The 13,043-nt window shown below is 38.0% G+C and overlaps 1 protein-coding gene across 2 annotated transcripts; it reads right to left on the reverse strand.

Annotated features, from left to right (window-relative positions):
• Nucleotides 1-423: 423 nt before the first annotated feature.
• LOC104888759 (TNF receptor-associated factor homolog 1a) lies at nt 424-12,278 on the reverse strand. 2 transcript variants are annotated; one of them, XM_010673818.4, is made up of 13 exons: nt 12,119-12,278; nt 11,370-11,605; nt 9,500-9,611; nt 8,793-8,881; nt 8,607-8,675; nt 8,381-8,513; nt 6,051-6,209; nt 5,186-5,534; nt 4,226-4,338; nt 3,994-4,141; nt 2,997-3,466; nt 2,730-2,925; nt 424-2,307 (listed from the first exon to the last, which is right to left on the reverse strand). In XM_010673818.4, the coding sequence occupies exons 2-13, from the start codon at nt 11,548-11,550 to the stop codon at nt 895-897; spliced, it is 3,432 nt and encodes a 1,143-aa protein (XP_010672120.1). In that variant the 5' UTR covers nt 11,551-11,605; nt 12,119-12,278; the 3' UTR covers nt 424-894. The 2 variants fall into 2 exon arrangements, with proteins under 2 accessions (XP_010672120.1, XP_010672119.1); XM_010673817.4 differs by having other exon boundaries at nt 424-2,310.
• Nucleotides 12,279-13,043: the final 765 nt, after the last annotated feature.

Consider the following 13,043-nt stretch of genomic DNA (forward strand, 5'->3'; position numbering starts at 1 on the left):
AATCTGAAACATGTCCCATAAGTTTCTGCATTACCAAAAACCCACGACTCTTCTTGCACCACAAATTTTTTTTCCCCACCTCCTGCCTGGCTAAGCCTGTCTTCCTAGCTTCCTGAATCTCTTCTGGTTCTAACCCCTTGAGAGCATGTTAATTGAATATAATGAGAAGTAGCCAGTGCATGATGTGCAGAGGCAAATAATACTATGAAAATTAGCATTAGAATAAGGCCGATGGTTTTCTTTTTAAGTGGCCATGAGGAGAAGTGATAAAACTATAATATAGAAAATGGCAGAAAGAAAAGAAAAATAAGCAACAGTGCAGAATTGTCCATAATTCATAAAGAACCAAAAACACAAAGGCATAAGAAGAGGAACATAATTATAATATAACGTAATTATTGATCATGCTCTTAAAAACTCGAATAAAATAAACATATCGATTTTATTACCGTTTATAATAAATTTATAAACATAATTATAATATAACATAATATTACCTGTCGGACCAAAGGATCAATAGGGATACACACAATTGATCTATCGGAGGTCCTTGTGCATTACAAGTTACAACAAGCTCGAGAGAAAGACAAGTTAGAACGCACCTTGTTTTCTTAGCAAGGGGAGAGAATTTCGGAACTAAAGCTTTAAAAAACAAGGCTAATAGCACTTGCTGTGCTGACAAAGCAAAAAACAAGGATTGCAGATTGGACCCCATAAAGAATGCCCAGAGACAAAAGAAAGGAAGCCTCATGTGTATCAACTAAAAAACTGAAAGCAAATAAGCCAGCATCGCTCTTTACAGAATGTTGTTTCTCATGAGACAGATTACAATCACCCAATTCCAAGACCAGATTCCCTTCAATACTTATTACATATTTTAGATAAAATGGCTTCTCAATGTCCATTTGAAGGCCGGAACATAGCATAACTATTTACGCCACAAGCAATATTTGAGTAGTCTGGAATATTGTACGAGTAACCATCCACCCCAGAACTCCTCATGCCCAGCAATGACAGATCAGGACCCAACAACTGCCACTGATTCGGCACTAAACTATCAACCTGCCCATTATTCATGTAAGGCATAGGATTACCTTGGGGGATAAACTCTCTGACTGAATCATAAGGACTGCTAGCACCATAATCTTGCTGGAAGCTATCATCAGGGTAACTCCTTGATCTGTCAAACCTACAAGAACTTCCCAGAGAGCCCGCTTCATTCAATTGGTTAATATCAGTAGGGTAACTCAACTGCCGACTGAAAAGAGTGGGACCACTTCCAAGACCCTGATAAACCATGTTCCCATGAGAAGCCCTCCCAATGACCTGCTCATCATCAAGTAGATCATTGATAATGTCAAGGTGGGGAAATTCATCAGCCAGCGCACTCTGGACTTGACGACCGGAAGTACCGGCTAACAACCCCGATGGAAAGAGTTCATGATGTACACTGTTCATGGGTCGATACAGATCAAAGTTTGGAATATCATTATGCATGGATTGAGAATCATACATCAATCTTCTATTAACATCTCTCTGGGGGCTCTCCATCCATGGTTGACTTCGAGCCTCATCCTGAGGAGCTGCATTATATGACATGCCTGAACTGACACCGTTGGGTTCCATCCTTTCAGATGCCGGAGAGAGATATACAGAATTGGGCACCAAAGCGGGCTGTTGTGCAAATGATGTTGGTGTGTTTACCATTGCACTACTTGGCTGACAGGGATACGTCAAACCAGCAGCACTTGCACTATACGAATTATTACCTATAATGGCATTCCTATAGGACTGCGGAATATAAGGATGGGCTGCTGCAGAGGAAGGGTCCGGACCCAAGCGACCAGCAGCACTACTAGAACGCGACAATGAAGGAGCGTTTGAGGCTGCTGCCTGCACCATGGAAACAGCCGGCGCAGCAGGAAGAGACCCAGGAATAAGAGGAGCACTTGACGGCCTTGATAATCCTGCGGTCTGCTGTCCAGTAAGCTTCTCTGATGGTTTCAGAACAGTGGCCCTTATGGAATCGGGTTTAGATGCAGTAGCTGTATAGGATGATGCACTTGATGTTGCCTTGTCAGTTTGTTGTTGCCGGTTTAAAGACGTTTTCTTTGATGGAACCAGATCAGTATTAGTGCTTTTCACGTTATGATTTGCTGGAACGGCAAGTGGTGGGGTTGAATTTCTAGGAGGGCTCTTAGATGGGTGTGGTGCCACTGCCACTTTTTCCTGAGATAGTACTATATCAACATGGTCCCTATTGTCCTTCTTGCTTGGCTTTCTCTGCAGCAACACAACCTCCTCTTCCTGCTGAATTAACATAGCAACCACATTGGCATAACAGCAAATATTAAAATGTAAAAATTGACGAAGTTTGCAGATGATATAAAAGTGGTTGTTTGGAAGATCCAAAGCACATAATATGCAGAAGAGGAATCCCTGCAAGATGGGAAAGCACAGAAGCAAAACAAACCAGACTCAAGAGTAGTTTAAATTATGGGATTTACCGGATCAGTCACCACACTCTTTTAAGAGCAATATTATCAACATCAGCCAGAATTAAATTTAAAAAGTAAAAAAATCATTTAAAGCAACAACCAGAATAGTTAAGGCAACATCCAAGAATGAAAAGTGATGAGCAAATGCATCATAAGAAGATAAGAACAACGAGATACTTTATATCAGAAAGCAACAAGATAACAGGCAATACAATTGCAGAGTGCACTCACTTTCTTTACAGCATTCAACTCCGGCCACTTTGTCCTATCCTGCAAGGAAGTGACAGCACCCTCGGACTCAACTGCTTTGCGACTAGGAGAAGCATCATTCTGGAAACCAACTTCAGCAGGTTCACATGGCCGACTATCTGCCTCATTTGCACCACCATATTCCTCAGATGTCCCCTTACCTCGCTGATTCTTTCCTCTACAAAACCAGATTCCAGAGTCAAACCTAAACCTAGTTTGGTTTAAAACTCACAGTGGGCAGACATTTACCTTGATGGTGATTTTAGACTTTTGTAGTCTGTAAAATGAATTGTTCTGCATGATCCATTCATAACTATGGAAGGGGCAGAATCTGTAGAGCATGTGGAGGAGCTATCATCCATAATATACGAGCTCCTCTTATCTACCATTCCATTTTGTACAGTTGATATACTGCTAATTTCACTACCACTGGCTTCAGCAGGGGGGTGAATCTCTGGTGTATCTGTATCCCAGTTAACAGGACTCACAACTCTGTCTTCTAAATCAGGCTGTAGCATATCTGCAGCACATTCCACGGAATCAGACACATCAGATACATCTTCAAGTGCATCATCTTTGTCAGCCATAGTTTCAGACTCCAGCGGGTCTTTCTTTCCAGCAGTTAGATTTTCATACAGTTGTTTGTCTTGCACTGCGACGACAGGTTTGTCATCCTTCATTTTGTCTTTTCCCTTACGATTGTTCCGCTTTTGCTTGCCCTTTTGTCCAAATAAATGGAACATAACAATCAGTTTTTTTGTGAACAAATTTAGCCATATCAACACAAAAAGCATAAAAGTATGCCAAGTGCTGACAGAAACATTTAGAATTCAACACCCAAAATTTATTCACTATTAGAAGACGGCAAGACAAAGTAGATCATGATGGATGACATGCAACAAACTACAATAGTTACCACCTTAATGGTAAACCACAGAGACGGAAACAGTGTAGTTGCCTCAATAAACTAAAGTTTTCTGCAAGAGTATCCAGGGTATCATAGCTCTGAATCAAATGAAGAAGTTATCGCATTTTGTCATTTCAGCGTAATATAACCACACCAACTGAAATGAAAACACAATTTGGAGGAATCTCATTACTTGACACCACTCGCCTCCTTATCATTCAAGGAGAGCCAAAACCAAATATAATATCTAATTTCCCACTCTAGTTTCTAAAACATTTGAGAGTCAGCTTCAGACTACTAGAAGTTTCAAAAATCAATTGTTGCATAATGAAAAGCAACCTGTTTTTTCTTTGATTTTTTGTCCTTATCTCCAGCACCTCGCTTGGCCTTCTCACTCTCAGCCAGCCACGCAGCCTCCTCTTCACGAATGAGTTCCTCTTGTCTCTTTAAAGCGACAGCTTCCTGGTAGGCCACTTCAATTTTATTGCTGTATAGTTGAAAGATGTTTTAGTAACTGCACACCATTTGAGAGACATTTGGAGTTCAAATATACTTTTATAGGAACAAAGACCTGAAAATATGAGCAAGCACAAAAATTTCCACCGTCCTTCGGCCTAGTTCCGTCAAACGCCTCTCATCACGCTCAATCGAGTCTTTGTTGGGATCCTCTCCACTACCTCCATCCTACACACAGCTCTAGATGTATCAAAATTCTCAAACAATTGCATCAACAAACAAGAGACAGTGATAAAGTAAAGGACAACAGTGCAAAGGTAAACAATCTTCCTCCCTCCAAAGCAATAACCTTAATTAAGATCTCAGGTATACAGTTACAAGATCAGGACATCATTCAGTGTTCAAGTCTCATGACTGCTTGCAGCGTGATGCATAACAACAACATAATAAAACAAGCGGTGCTCTTAAGTCGGGCAAATGAGAAAACCTCTATGCACAACAACATACTTTCACAATACAGTAGACTTGATAGCTGAACCCAACAAACCAGTGGTAAAGTTGGTATAATAAAGAAGTCAAAATTATGACAAGCAAACATCAAAATCAATTAAGACAGTATTAATGTCAAGTTTGTGCTTCAGATAAGTCAAAGTCCTCATTATCAACAATGAAAATCGGAAAGTAAAATCCAAATTCCATCCGTATGCTTAAAAAGAAAGAATGTTAATAACTCCACGTTGAATAAGAATACAAGATAATTCTTAGTCAGATTCAGGGTCAAAGACTGCATGCACATAAAAAAAAAAGGACCACAAATATGGAAAATGGAAAGAAACGCCGAGGATACAATGCTGAGGCTTTTAAACAAAAATATAAAGGAAAACCATTCAACCCAAAATTTTAGAAACAAGTAGATAAGAAACCAAAGGGCTAGGTTGAATCCCCAACTAGAAATCATGCTTTAAAATGTGACTGCTAAAGAACCCCGGGAAATAGTAGTAATTAGAAGTCAAACATGAACACACACACACACCAACCTACCCTCCTCACACACACTTTCTTAGATAGAACTCACCTTGGTGCGGTTCTGAGGACCCTTGTCATCCTTTGGAGGCAATGGTTCCATGGCAGCCCTCTCAAGTAGTAATAAGACATCATCTACCAAAACAAACACATCCTTCTCCACTCGAACAATAGGAGCAGGTGTATCTTCACCCTCTAGTAACTTTTCCGTTCCTTTTTTGCCTTTGCTTTGACCTTCAAGAGCTTTCAGCCCACTGTACAATGAGTCCATAACTAAAGTAGATGTGACCTCCTTCTCTATAAAAAAATGCTTCACAACAACTTTTAGTATCATCTCTTTCTTCTCCCTTGACATGCGACGTCTCGTATTCTGATCCATTCCTAGCCAAAATGCACAAAAACTGCCAGCACAAATATCAATAAATAACAAACATAACGATAGATTTTGGAAAAGATATCCACTCAAATTTGATTAAAAAATATAGACAAAAATTTGTTCACAAAGACCAAAAGCACTATATGTCCAATAATGCGCAGCAATCACATCAGATGAACTCCTAACTTTGGAGTATGGAATTGCAAGAATATACAAAAAATAAAAGCAGTATAGCAACTATAAATTCATACTAGTGCAATAATTACATCATATGAGCTCCGAACTTTGTATCGCAAGAATATACTAAAAATAAATGCAGTGTGGAACCAAGAAAACTTGAAAAAAGCACATGATAGATAGATGAGAAAACCACATCATACATAAACTGAAAATGTGTTGTGAACACCTGGTACAGCAACATTTATTTCCATCAGTGAAGAGCATATGGAAAATAACTATAGACCGAGTCATCTTTAACTGTGGAATACATATAACAGTTTCACAACTCAGCCAGCATTTTCACAATAATAGAGAAACACACCTTGACCACCTAGCTTTGTCCTCTATCAGCTTTCCGAGCTTTCCTCTTCTCTCTTCAACAAAACGCCGGCAGATCTGCTCAACGTTGGTTAGGTACACTCGAACAAGTTCTCTTCTATACGCACAGTCCAGACAGCGAAATGGCCGATCTGCCTTCTCCCTACAACCAATAGGCACACAGGTAATCCAATACGCTCAAATAATAGTACATAGCTTTTTCATCAAATAGGGAAGAAACTTCCCCAATTACATGTTACAATATGAATGTTCGATGAGAGAGACTCATCAAAATCAACTACAGCCAAACACAACTTCATGCCTTGAATTTAGGAACAAAGAGGTCCTCCTTAAAAGTTCTTGAGAAAAAGATTAGTCATAAAGGTCAATCACATTGCCATGCCACCAAATATCCAGTAGTCAACCACAGATTTAAAAAACTTGGCCATTTGTTTAGACAGCTCCAGCTTAATAACATACACACCAGAGAGCACTGAAGATCAAGTCGATTGCACGAATAAAGAGGACTATGATTTACTACTTCAATATGCCAGCCGAATATCTGAAGGGGTGAGGTATCCCTTTCACATAGAAGCTAATCAGCCAACAAATAATACTACCTCCATTTCATTTTAAACGCAGCAATTGGAGTGGCACGAACTCCTAGTTAAAATTTCTTAAGGGGTGATTACAAAAATGAAGGGGCATGTGATTAAACTTATGTGGAGAGAGAAAGTGGGGCCAAAAACAAAACAAAAAAGTCAGCAACCATCACCAACAGTAAGCAACCACCACCAACACAACCACTGCCAGCACCGACCACTACTTCCACACACCGCCAGGCTACTACCAGCAACCACACTGCCAACCACCAATACAAACCACCACCACCCACTTTCGTACATCCACCCACAAAAAAAAATCAACCACCAGTCCACCACCACATCAAAACCCCAATTGAAAATCACCGCTCCTACCACCGTTAACCACAAATCGAAGTCCCAAAAAACCCCATCACCGTCAACCCCGCAACCCCCAACCAGCACCACCAAAATCCACCGCCAGCACCACCTAAATCCTACCAAATCCCGAATCGACCACCAAATAGAACAAACAAAACAAAGAAAAGCAAAAGGATACGAAGAAGAAGAGAAGAAAAGAAAAAGAATTGTGCAGTAGTGTGAAGAAGAAAAGAATTAGAGAGAAGAAAATCTGAAATTAAAAGAAAAAAAAGTAGTAGAAGATGAAAGCAGAGAAGTGAGAAGAAGATAAAGGAGAAGCAGGAAAGGTCGCGGTTTTTGGGTGGTGGTAGCGGCGATCCATGGGGTGGCGGTGGTGGTGGTGGTGGCGGTGACGGCTTTGGACTGGTGGTGGCAGCAGTTTTGGGTTGGTGGTGGATGTTGTTAGGCAGGAATGGTGGTGGTATAGGAGGAGAGAGAGAGAGTACAAAGGTGGAGGAGGTGCTAGATGAGGAGAGAGAGTGGGGTAGGTTACTCTAATAAAGGTTAGATTATTTTAGTTAATAATTGATTAGAGAATTAATACTAGGTTTAATTTTAAATAAGAGGTATTTGGGTAATTTTATGGTGAAAAATTATGCCATAAATGGAAAGAAATGAATTCTTGCATTTAATTTGAAATTGCCAAAGAAGAAACTATTGCATTTAAAACGAAACGGAGGTAGTACTAGAAAATAATAACATCATGACCTTTGCTTGTAGAGAATAATAGCTAAAAAGCAAACACAACATAGTGGTTATGGTAACACAATTGAATTTCAAAGTTCCAAGCAATTAACAACAACATACTCCCATGCTTTGTAGTATATGCAAAAAATTATTTCACGAGGAAAAACTTAAACCATTGATTATCTTTAAAAATTATAAAAGAAAATGAATATTTCCAAAATACATATTAAAAAATCTAATAAGATCGCACATATCAGTTTTACACAAGGTAAATTTGTGAAGTTCAACTGGAAAAAAGTGGACAAAGCAAATTTTGAAAGATGGTAAAGGCCTGTTGTAGTGACTGTCAGCCATGCAAAATCTTTACAATCAGCGTTTGCACAAGAATTGAGAGAGGCAAATTCAAGAATGTAATGTGGTTACAATTTTCAAAAGCCCGGACAGCAAATGTTCAACAGAGTCAGCTGATTGTCTGCACTAATTCCAAACCAAGTTCTCTCTTTCTACATGAACAATTTGCGACTATCTTATAGATTGGAAAATGGCTTATCAACCGACAGAAATACTTCCTCCTCTTTCAGATCAATAACATTCTTTTTTCATCCAAAGAGGCACCAAAAAAATAAGAGAAAAAAATGCAAACTACCTGATCACTTGAACTTGAGCCTTAATGGTAAGTACGTCGTCTGCATCCACAAAACCATCTGACACTTTAGATAGCTCCATAAACTTTTTCCACCCCCAATCATGCTCTTTTTTCCAGAAACGATGTAACGTATCTGCGACAATTTACACATCTCATATCAATATCAGGAAAACCATTCAAGACGCAGTTGCATGTAAAGTAAAACATCAGTTTTTTGACCACTGACCAGAATATTTCGACTTTTTTGCATCTTTATTCACAACAGCGATAGTGAATTGAGCAAAGTGACTCCATCCTGATCCACCAAAAAAGGAGAAACATTTAAGTGAGCAGAACTTGAAACATAAGTAGACTAAAGGGTGGGTGAGCAAAGCAAAGCCGTGAAGAATATTAATAGACAACTCAACCAAACCTGGAAGAAGCTTATCATGGTTAGCAACACAAAGAAACAAGGAGAGATGGTTACAGACATCACAGCCCTGAGGATATATCAAGATGTACCTGCGAAAAACAGAAGCGACATCATACTTACAGAATGCTTAGATAACTGAATCCAAACCCCAAACTAATACTCGTACATTAATAACACTAAATTACAGTACTAGATAACAAAAATAAATATCAATTTACAAATGGCTACCATCAAACCCATCAGCAAAGAAAACTTGACAATGGGTACTCGTAAATACAATGAGCAATTATGCTGTCAGCACATTAATATAATTACGACATTTACATTGAATGTCAGTTTCATATAAAAAATTATGTTCTAAGAAAAACATGCATAACTTGACAAAATGTTTAAAACATTGATAGGATTAGCTTTAAATGTACAAATGGAACTGATCAAAATCTGTATTACATAGATGGGTGGTAGAACATCGATATCAGGTAAAAATCAGAGATTGAAGACAAATAACTATGATAATGGACAATGACCACCCTCACAGAGCACACATGAGCAAACAGAAGCCAAGAACTATGAGCATGAAAAGTACGACATAGGTTGGCCTGCTCGATACACACAAAAAGATTTAACCTAAGAGACCCTAATTCATAAATGAGAAAAAATAGGAACAGGGATAGCAACGAAATATCAAACTACAAAAAGAAACTAACCATTTGTAGCCGCCAACTTCAAATGCATTACTGCGAAGCTCTCTCTTGTTAATCGTTGAAAACTTATCAATCCTCCATGTGTACTTACCAAACAGCTCTTTAGGCTTTGGCCCTGCAAGAACGGAGACGAATATCTCAAATATGCTAACTGGGAAATTATCTTGATCGGAAAAACACAAGTAGCAACACAAATACAGGAAACTTTGTTACTTTTCACTTTCTTTGCTCCAATGAACAAATTAGCAACAGCATACCTAGTCGTACATCAAAAAGAAGACTATACCAACTAAAAGGGGTAACTAGAATGGAAAGACATATCATAAACAAGATGTAAGATCAAATGCTCATAAGGAAAGCAGAAAAGAGGGCATTAGACAGGAAAAGAAGCTGAGAGGGTACCAACCCATACCAAAAAGTGACCTCAAACGTTGACATGAAGTGGTCCAAATGTTCGAAATGGACCCCTAAACAGCATAGGCTGAAAGGAGTTGTTTCAGAGAAATACAAACCATTTCATCAAGAGACATACGTCCATAGAATAATTTTCTCAACAGTATATCCTGTGTGAGCCATCATTATTTGAAAGCATACATACACATGTTCCAGAAGTCGAGACCCTTTCTAATGAGCAAACAGAAATATTTAACCTCTCCTTTGTACATGTTAACTTAATATTTTTAATAGATAGCACTATAATATCCATAAGCCATCAGCATTGCAACTCGCACAGTTTAGGTTTAGTTTAATTATGAGAAAGATATTTGAGGCGTTGCACACTCATAGGAAGAACTTGCTGGCAATTAAAAGAAGAAGTTTCCCCCAAAAATTTTCATGTTTAAGAGTTTCACACAGGAAGCATGACCTTTTATAAGAGCTCCCTTTCATCATAAGCACTCGTAGTCGTATGAAGTCTCAAACAATGGTTCTCCTTTCCATCATAAGATTTCAAAAAAGTCCTTTCACGTGACAGGATTTTCTATAATAATACACGAAAAAGTGAATCCTACTACAAAATTTACAAACTTTGAGCAATATGCAAAAATATTAAGAATTACAGACAAGTATCTCTTTAGTTTCAATGACACGGCACTCAAAGCACTTTCCTATTGTATCTAAGGCAGTCCCTTCCACACAGCTATGCTTTAAATAAGTCATAATACCATCCAATTAAGCTAACATGCATTGCCATTGATACGAATCCTAAAGCGCCAATGACGAGAGCGGTAGATAAGCAAGTGGTTTCGTTAAGTTTAATATCTTTGGCGGACTTGCCACAACTTCTGTATCAAGCGCATTCAAGATTGCTTCTAATCTTGAGATTTTTGTACAAGTCTTTTGTAACAATGGCAGCATCAACCAAGCTTCTGATGGTTCCTCTGAGTAGTAACATGTAATTACATCATAATCAGCTTATTGATGGGATCCAAGCGTTCCTAATCAAGGTCTTGTATACCTTCCGAAAACCAAAACGACAACAAGGGTTTATAGGGGGGAGTATCCCCAAGAACGGGGTATAATATAAGGGAGCCAATTTAAGCAAACAAAAGCAATTGACTTGTAGAAATAGGACGACAAGCAGCTCCAACCTCTCCATGAAAGAACAATATATTCCCCTCACTGATCCAGTGAACAGTATGCAACAGCACAACAATGACATATATACTTGTGTATTAGCTCTAGGTAGAATCATTACATCAGCAAGCACCCCTATGATAACTAAAAGCAACACAAATAAACAATGGGTTATTCTCTAATTCAAATACCTTTGCAATTTGTGATGATACTGATTAACATTGCTCAGAAAAAAATGGCAGATACAGCAGCATTAGCAAAAAGCCGGGGAAAATCAAAGCGACAGGCTAAAAATTACCTCCATCATCATCACTATCATCAGCATCCCAATACGGAGGTGAAGTCGAGGGGACTCCATTCTCAACCTGGTCCGGAGAGCGCCATTCAACCATTTCATCACTTGATTGGCTGCGTTGCACAGTTGATAATTCCTCCAATGACCTTCCACCAACAGAGTCCTCACTCACGTTTGCAGCCATAACCTAACCTAAAACCCCTCCCCTCTATCCTCTTTAAGCTTCTCCCACTGTAAATCTAATGCAAATTCATAAACCAACACAAAGTCAAAAACAAACAATTCAAAGGCAGCAAATTTCGGCATGTACACTGTCAAGCACTGCACAAATAAATTAACGAACAAAAAATAGATCAAAAATACTGCGATTGACAAATTTCTCAGCAAAAAATGAAATTTAATCACAAATCTCAAATCAAATCAAAAAAAAAAGAAAAACATATTCGTAAACAAAAGCAAAAATAACTCCAAATTTGCATGTACTCTAGAAAAAGGTTCCCTTAGACAAAACCCTAACCAAAAATAGACCTAATATTAGTGTATACAAATTCGATAATCTCGATTAGCGGAAACAATAAGAAGCGCGAGATTAATTTATTATAAAAAAAGAGCTTAATCTGAAAAACCCTAACTCCATAAAAAAACGTTCGAGCAATAAAATTGGGTAAAAGAGGTGAAGGATAAATAATAATAGAAATTAGAATCGGATGAAAGAAGAGTGTAAGTAACATAGATCGATTAGAGAAACGAACCTGAAATGTTTGAGACAAAAAAGAAGCGAAAGTTTAATTGGACAAATTTTGTCGAAGAAATATAAGAGAGATAGAGAAGAGAGGAAGAAAGAGGAGAAATGGGATTTTTGAGGTCGAGCTGCAGCGCAAACGCACAACAATTATAACATTTTTTTGTTTTTATATAATAATCATAATAATAAACTTTATTATTCTAATGTGAGTATCAATATGTTGTCTTTTAAGTAGAAATTCATGGCAAAAATGAGCAGAAAGTGATAATTTTTACTTCTCTAATATGAGTATCAATATGTTGTCTTTTAAGTAGAAACTAGTTACTATGTCCGAGCTACGTCCGGGTAAAAAAAATTTCATTTATTAATATTATAAATTAAGATGATAACACTAAATGTTATTTGGTCTAGTGGTTAAGACTTTAGTATATCTTCCTGAGGTCTCGGGATCAAAACCTATACTACGCAATACGGTCAGTTAACGATGGCGTCGATGTGTGGGTGTTTCACTTGTTAGGGCATTCATTATCAAGGTCTCGGGGTTTTCGATTTACAAATAATAATGAAAAAAAAAATTAAAATGGAATTATATGTTTTGCTAAAAGTATAGATTATCCTCTAGAATAGAGGTTGATAGAGAATAATATTGCGATAATATTTTCTCATTGTCTTATAATATACTTTGTATTATTTTCTAACTATGTTATGACTCAAATTTTTTAAACATATATATTGATCAATACACAACACTCCAAACTCAAGGAGTTTTACACAATCCAACATGGTATCAAGAGCGCACGTTAGGCATCCTCCCTACCCACAAATTTTTCGACCCTCTTGGACTTTTCGTCCATCCCAACACACTTTTACTTTATCATACTGCTTCCCTTTACATGAGATTTTTTCTTGCAGTAAGGTTTGTGCTTGCTGCC

Source organism: Beta vulgaris, chromosome 3 (assembly GCF_026745355.1).
Source record: "Beta vulgaris subsp. vulgaris cultivar EL10 chromosome 3, EL10.2, whole genome shotgun sequence".
Lineage (NCBI taxonomy): Eukaryota > Viridiplantae > Streptophyta > Magnoliopsida > Caryophyllales > Amaranthaceae > Beta > Beta vulgaris.

What these genes read in the sequence shown, in the direction of transcription:
- LOC104888759 (XM_010673817.4), bottom strand. Translation starts at nt 11,550, where the DNA reads ATGGCTGCAAACGTGAGTGAGGACTCTGTTGGTGGAAGGTCATTGGAG. An exon ending in GCTCAAGTTCAAGTGATCAG is followed by an intron (nt 6,210 to 8,380) that starts GTAGTTTGCATT and finishes TATTGGTTGTAG; the next exon opens with GGAGAAGGCAGATCGGCCAT. An exon ending in GACAAAGCTAGGTGGTCAAG is followed by an intron (nt 5,535 to 6,050) that starts GTGTGTTTCTCT and finishes TTGTGCTGGCAG; the next exon opens with TTTTTGTGCATTTTGGCTAG.